General features: G+C 37.4%; 1 protein-coding gene across 2 annotated transcripts in view; it reads right to left on the bottom strand.

Annotated features, from left to right (window-relative positions):
* Nucleotides 1–4,380: 4,380 nt before the first annotated feature.
* Nucleotides 4,381–7,991, bottom strand: part of LOC120220057 (protein Hikeshi) — a 44,165-nt gene continuing 40,554 nt past the window's right edge. The window contains exons 4-5 of one of the 2 annotated variants that reach the window (XM_039217031.1): nt 5,389–5,507; nt 4,381–4,466 (exon numbers count right to left, since the gene is read on the bottom strand). In XM_039217031.1, the coding sequence (XP_039072962.1) occupies nt 4,412–4,466; nt 5,389–5,507 (174 nt within the window). In that variant the 3' untranslated portion in view covers nt 4,381–4,411. Of the gene's footprint in view, nt 4,467–4,525; nt 4,930–5,388; nt 5,508–7,991 lie in introns of those variants that run through there. The other variant, XM_039217030.1, reaches the window with a different exon arrangement.

The following is a 7,991-nucleotide window of genomic DNA, read 5'->3' as shown; positions in this document are numbered from 1 at the left end:
GTCTGACTACTTTGGTGCAGCTAGCTAATGAACCTAGCTTTGATCACACTGATATCTTGGTGGGTTTTGGTCAATGGATATCACCAGTATAAATGAGCCATGGATTCCCATCTGGAGACACAATGGCTTTACCTTAATAGGCAAAGGAATTAAATCCTATATTCTACATACAAATGCCTCACAACACTGCCAGCATTAAATAAAACCTCATGATTATTAGCCAAGACAATTTTATTAAACAAATAAACATGTATGATTTTGCAGATATAAAACTGCTAATCAACCTGTGTCAATGGAAAAACTTGTAATCTTAAGACCTACTGAAGCCGAGGAATGAATCCCACTTGATTATGGTGGGATTTTTATGTGCAGTTGGGATTCGATTTGCAAGTATCTTGTTGAGGATTTTTCAACCTGTATTCTTCAAGGATATTGGCCTATAGTTCTCTTTTTTTGCCAGGTGTCTGTATGGATTGGGAATGAAAGTGATGCTGGCTTTGCAAAATGAGTCCGGAAGTTTTCCTTCCATTTCTATTTTTTGGAATAGCTTGAGAAGAATGGGTACTAATTCTGTTTTAAATGTCTGGTAGAATTCCCCAGGGAAGCCATCTGGCCCAGGACTCTTATTTGTTGGGAGATTTTTGATAACTGATTCAGTTTACTCACTAGTTATGGGTCTCTTCAGATGTTCTCTCTCTTCCCGTGTGAATTTTGGTAGTGAGTGTGTGTTTAGAAACTTGTCCATTTCTTCTAAGTTATCTAGTTTGTTGGCATATAATTTTTCATAGTATTCCCTGATAATTGCTTGTATTTCTGCGGGGTTGGTTGTAATAAGTCCATTTTCATTCATGATTTTGTCTGTTTGGGTGCTCTCACTTTTCTTTTTGAGAAGCCTGGCTAGAGGTTTTTAATTTTGTTTATTTTTTCAAAAACACCAACTCTTGGTTTTGTTGATCAGTTCAACTGGTTTTTTTTTGTTTTTTGTTTTTTTTGGTCTCTATATTGTTTATTTCTGCCCTGATTTTTATATTTATCTTCTCCTACTGGGTTTGGGTGCTCTTCTTGCTATCCCTCTAGTTCCTTTCGGTGTGCTGTTAGGATTTGTACTTGCACTTTTTCTAATTTCTTCAAATAGGGCTGGAGTGCAATGTACTTTCCTCTTAGGACTGCCATTGCCGCATCCGTAGTTTGTATTGTTGTATTTTCATTTTTTTCCATATATTTTTTTTCTTCTCTAATTGCCTGACTGACCCATTCAGTCTTTAGTAGGGGGTTCTTTAACCTCCATGTTTTTGGAGGTTTTCCAGACTTCTTCCTGCGATTGATTTCAAGTTTCATAGCATTGTGATCTGAAAGTGTGCATGGTATGATCTCAATTCTTTTATATTTATTGAGGGCTGCTTTATGTCCCTGCATGATCAAGTGGGATTCATTTCTGGGTTACAGGACTGGTTCAATATTCGCAAATCAATCAATGTGATACATCACATCAACAAAAGAAAAAATAAAAACATGTGATCCTGTCAATAGATGCAGAAAAAGCATTTGACAAGGTACAGCATCCCCTCTTAATACTCTCAAGAAAGTCGGGATAGAAGGAACTTAACTAAACATCAAAAAAGGAATCTATGAGAAGTCCTCAGCTAACATCATCCTCAATGGGGCAAAACTGAGAACTTTCCCGGAGAGCAGGAACACGACAGAGATGTCCACTCTCACCACTGTTGTTTAACATAGTGCTGGAAGTCCTAGCATCAGCTATCAGACAACAAAAGGAAATAAAAGGCATCAGAATTGGCAAAGAAGTCAAACATTCACTTTTCGCAGACGACATGATACTCTACACAGAAAACCTAACAGACTCCACCAGAAGCCTACTAGAACTGAACCATGAATTCAGCAATGTTGCAGGATACAAAATCAATGTACAGAAATCGGTTGCATTTTTATACACCAGCAACAGAAAATCAAGGAACTAATCCCATTCGCAATTGCACAAAAAATACAAAATACCTAGGAATAAACCTACCAAAGATATAGGAGATCTGTTTGATGAAAACTATAGAAAACTGATGAAAGAAACTGAAGCCGACACAAAGAAATGGAAAACCATTCCATGTTCATGGGTCGAAAGAGTAAATATTGCTAAAATGTCATTACTACCCAGTCATCTACCCATTCAATGCAATCCCAATCAAAATTACACCAGCATTCTTGTCAAAGCTAGAACAAACTATTCTAAAATTTGTATGGAACTACAAAAGAGCCTGAATAGCCAAAGTAATACTGAAGAAGAAAATTAAAATGGGAGGCATCCTCATCCCAGACTTTAGACTCTACTACAATGCTGTAATCATCAAGACAGTATGTTATTGGCACAAAGACAGACACATAGACCAATGGAATAGAACTGAGAACTCAGAATTGGACCTACAAATGTATGGCCAACTAACCTTTGACAAAGCGGGAAAGAGTATCCAATGGAAAAAAGACAGCCTCTCTTTAACAAATGGTACTGGGAGAACTGGAGAACAACATGCAGAAGAATGAAACTACATCATTTTCTCACACCGTACACAAAAAGAACCTCAAAATGGATGAAGGACCTGGATGTGAGACAGGAAACTATCAAAACCCTAGAGGAGAAAGCAGGAAACAACCTCCTTGACCTCAACCGCAGCAATTTCTTACTTGACACATCCCCAAAGGCAAGGGAATCAAGAGCAAAAATGAACCACTGGGACCTCATAAGATAAAAAGCTGCTGCACGCCAAAGGAAACAATCCATAAAACTAATAGGCAACTGACAGAATGCGAAAAGATAGTTGCATTTGACATATCAGATAAAGGGCTAGTATCCAATGTCTATAAGGAATTCCGGCAACTTCACACCCGAAAAACAAATAATCCAGTGAAGAAATTGGCAGACAACATGAACAGACACTTCTCCAAACAGGACATCCAGATGGTCAACAGACACATGAAATGATGCTCAGCGTCCCTTATCATCAGGGAAATGCAAATCAAAACCACACTTAGATACCACCTCATGCCGGTCAGAGTGGCTAAAATGAACAAATCAGGAGACTCTAGATGCTGGCGAGGATGTGGAGAAATGGGCACCCTCCTACACTGTTGGTGGGAAGGTAAACTGGTGCAGCCCCTCTGGAAAACAGTGTGGTGGTTCCTCAAAAAATTAAAACTAGAACTCCCCTATGACCCAGCAATAGCATTGCTAGGAATTTAAAACAAGGGATACAGGAGTGCCGATGCATTGTGGCACAGGTACTCCAATGTTCACAGCAGCACTCTCAACAGTAGCCAAAACATGGAAAGAACCTAAGCTTCCATCAGCTGATGAATGGATCAAGAAGATGTGGTATATTTTTACAAAGGAATAATCCATGCAATGAGAAAGAATGAAATCTGGCCATTTGTAGCAACACGGATGGAACCATAGGGTGTTATGCCGAGTGAAATAAGTCAGGCAGAGAAGGACAGATACTATATGTATGCACACACACATGGATTAGGGGGAAGCTAATGGAGGACCATGGGGGAGAAGAAGGGGAAAAATAGTTCGGGAGAGGGAGGGAGGCAAACCATGAGAGACTCTTGAATGCGGAGAATCAACTGAGGGCTGATGGAGATGGGGGACAGGGGAAGAGAGGTGATGGGTGTGAGGGAAGGCACTTGTTGGGATGAGTACTGGATGTTATATGGAAACCAGCTTGCAAATAAAGTATTAAAAAAAATAGAAATACTAACTGAAAATAATTTCCCCATAGGTAAGAATGTACGTTTGATGTGTTTTTCCAAAACTTTGATACAGTTGATTTTAAGTTAACTAATCTAGCAAAATACTATAATAATAAATTAAAAATTATAAATGCAACAGCATTTGCCACACTACTGTTGTGAATATGCTTTATTTTTAAGTAAAAAATGAATCCTAGCCAAAACAAAGTGTTTTGTATCTGAATATTTTAAGCTTAAGGGAAAACCTCATTAATGAGGACATATTTTCATTTTTCATGTTTCTAATTTTTTATAGAGATTATAATTAAGCTGGAGTCAATAAGCACTTTTTTTAAATGATTTATTTAATTGTGAGAGAGACAGCGTGAGCAGGGGAGGGTTAGAGAGAGAGGGAGATACAGAATCTGCAACAGGCTCCAGGCTCTGAGCTAGCTGTCAGTACAGAGCCCAACACAGGGCTCAAACGCACCAACCATGAGATCATGACCTGAACCGAAGTTGGACGCTTAACCTACTAAGCCACCCACGTGCCCCAATAACCAGTTTTTAAACTTAGGTTTCATGATCCTTTTGACTTCACACTTTTAAATGGAGACATTTCTCTTCAAAAGACGACATATGTCAGAATCCATCAAAAATTATTTTATTCAAATTACGTTTTCCAAAAGAGAGGGTTTTGTGCTAGTCGTCTTTGAAAGTTTTCATACCTACAAAAGAAGAACATTTACAAGAAAATTAAGATTTTTCATAATCTACCAAAAGACTTATTAAAAAGCAATCAATGTTAGATGTCCCTTCTAAATACATGAGATAACAAAGCCAAAAAATTAATCTGGAAGTTTCATGATTCTTATAAAAGGACACCAAGCATTGTGAGTTAAGTATGACTGGCTTGTAGCAGAGAGCACAAATCATAGTAAATTTTATTAAATTTTTATCTTCTGCAAATCTGACAGCTAGAAGGGACCTAAGAAAAAAAACAAATCTACCTCCTCCTCTCTCATTTCATAGAGTAGAGAGTGAAGAATTTGTTCAAGGTCACATATCTACATTTTAACAAATCTCAAACCTAATACCTTCCAGGGCTATCCATGCTACACCATGCTACCACTGCTCAACAAATTCTCCTTATGCATCCCACCACTGGGATATTCAAAGTGAAAAGAATACCTATAAAACAGAAATATGGGAAAGCTGAGAAATAAATTTGATTAATCATCAAGTTAGGATGCAGTACAAACCACCCTAATGCCTTATACATGTCTACGGTAGACCAAGACTTTCTAAACTTATGAAAAAACTTTGCTTTGTACTTCAAGACTCCTATATGGTGACTTATAATTTAAAACACGTAAAAACTTACAATCCTTAATTGTGGTCCTGTGGTCATTTTCCTGACTTTATCAATTCATATGGCTACTATATAATAGAATATGTAGGGTAAAACATTTCTTGCAATGAACTCCAGAGTACACTTATTCACGGCATGCAGTATTAACCACAATTAATGTATGCTGATGTCCACAATAAAAGAATATGTTTAAATGTCAAAGAAGAAATACATTCACAGGTAAAAAATATATAAGGTGACTAAAAGCCTTAATATTCGAGATACAAAGTTTCCCATACCATTTCAGAACCACATTTGCTGGAATGAACATTTCAGATGGACTTGGTGTCATCTGGGCCTGAGACACAGCAAACGATGAAGCAAAATTGTAGAAGTTGTCCAACATCTTTTGTGTGAACTGAAAGTTAAGAATGAAGAGATTAATGAGTTATACCAAATATTCCGCTTAGACCTGAGTAATTTTATTTAAAAATGTTTCTGCAGTAACCTGACTTTCAGGACTGTGAGTACTAAGTCTAATGCTATAAGTTAAGGAAAGTTGCAAAATGACGCTGTGGCAGAAAATCATAACAACCTGCCGTTAGTACTTTCTTTATATCTCCAAGTATTTCTGTGATGTTTAACTATTTTAATTTCATAACATATTCATTTTAGGGGAAAAAAGAAAACAATGTTTTTCCTTCAAAATATCTTTTCTCTCTACCTCTCTATATATAGTATGCCCCCTTCCTCAAATCCCACCCTCCTCAAATCAAACTACTTTCTCATACCTAAAGTAGTAATAACCACCTCTAAGACATCTTTTTCTTGCCAGAAAGATAAAAGCTTAAGTATAATGAAGTACCTTACTCGTTTTTATCTTTTTGCCTAATAATACGAAAGGTAATATAATCCAAGAGGCTACCATTAAGTTACTGGAACTAATAAACAGAGTTCGATAAAATCGTTAACTAAAATATCAGTAGCAGGGGGCGCCTGACTGGCTCAGTTGGTTAAGCGTCCGACTGCAGCTCGGATCATGATCTCACAGTTTGTAAGTTCGAGCTCCACATCGAGCTCTGGCCTGACAGCTCAGAGCCTGGAGCCTGTCTCACATTCTGCGACTCCCTCTTGCTCTGCCCCTCCCCAACTCATGCTCTCTCTCTCTCTCTCTCTAAGCTAATGAAATAAACATTTAAAAACATTTTTTAATAAAAGATCAATCTCAGGAAGAAAAAAAACAACAGCAAATCTCCACAGTAGCAACAAAATTTTAAAATGTAACTTTAAAAGTTGCAATTCAGAATAGACACAGTCTATACATACCTAGGAAAACAGCTAAGACAAACTGATAAAACTTTCGTGGAAAATACAAGACTGTCTTGAGAGACAGAAAAGAAACCAAATGAAGAGACCTATACACCATGTTCAGTGGGAAGATACCACTCATGCATAGATGGGAAAACATAATATAACGGCAGCAATTCTCCCCAAATCAAACCTATAAATCCAATGTGATTTCCAACAAAATCAAATACATTTTTCGTGAAACTCAATAAGCTGATACTAAAATTATTATGTAGAATATCTAGGTTTATTTTGATGAGTAGGAGGAGGGGTTTGACCTAGCAGGTATTAAGACTTTTCCTGGCTACGGGACAGGCAAATAAACTAATTGGAATAGAAGAGAGAGGCCAAAAACGAATCTCAGCATGTGGACAACGTGATAATATAACAAAGATGCTATTAACTCTGAGTGAAAGAAAAAAAAAAAAGATTAGCTATCAATTAATGAGATTAGGACACCCACTTTTCCTAAAGGGAAAATGGAATTTAGATCCCTTCCCATACCACACATAAATAGAATTCAAAAAGTAAACGGTTAAAGGTTTAGTAACCATAAGAGAACATAAAAAACTTCATACATTAAGACAGCAAAAAGCTTCTGAAATACAAAAAAAAATCATAAAAAGATTTTATTGTCCACACAAAAATATAACATTTGCATGCAAAAGATACAAAAAACAGTACTAAAAGACAAGCAACATTCTAGGAGAAAAACTTACAACATATAGAACAAAAGATTATTACCCAGAATAGGTAAGGACCTCTTCCCAAAAAGCTAAAATTAAAAACTGCCAAATAATCATGGAGGGGGCACTTGTGGGGATGAGCACTGGATGTTATATGGAAACCATCTTGACAATAAACTATTTGTAAAAAAACAACAACAAAAACTGTCAAATAATACAATAAAAAATTGGGCAAAATATATAAATCGTCAATTGTTATAAAAAATACACACACACACGTTAATGTGGAGAGAGACAGAGAGAGAGAGAGAGAGCGAGCGAGCAGTCGCCTGGGTGGCTCAGTCGGTTAAGCCTCTGACTTCTGCTCAGGTCATGATCTCACAGTTCATGGGTTCGAACCCCACGTCAGGCTCTGTGTTGATAGGTCAGAGCCTGGGGCTGTTTCAGATTCTGTGCTTCCCTCTGTCTCACTCTCAAAAGTAAATAAAGATTTTAAAAATTTTTTTTAAAGAAAATTGGGCAAAACATATTAACCGTCAACTGCTATTAAAAAAAATATATATATGGGGGCGCCTGGGTGGCTTAGTCGGTTGAGCGTCCGACTTTCGCTTAGGTCATGATCTCGCGGTTCGTGGGTTCGGGCCCCGCGTCGGGCTCTGTGCTGACTGCCAGCTCAGAACCTGGAGCCTGTTTCAGTCTGTGACTCCCTCTCTCTCTGACCCTCCCCTGTTCGCGCTGTCTCTCTCTCTCCTAGAAATTAAAAAAAAAAAAAATATATATATATATATATATGTATATTTATAGGCACCTAGGTGGCTCAGTTGGTTTAGCATCTGATTCTTGATTTCATTTCAGCTCAGGTCATGATC

Source organism: Hyaena hyaena, unplaced genomic scaffold (genome assembly GCF_003009895.1).
Source record: "Hyaena hyaena isolate Hyena2069 unplaced genomic scaffold, ASM300989v1 scaffold_667, whole genome shotgun sequence".
Classification (NCBI taxonomy): domain Eukaryota; kingdom Metazoa; phylum Chordata; class Mammalia; order Carnivora; family Hyaenidae; genus Hyaena; species Hyaena hyaena.
Note: the sequence above shows the minus strand (reverse complement) of the source record. Positions and strands in the feature narration are given on the sequence as shown.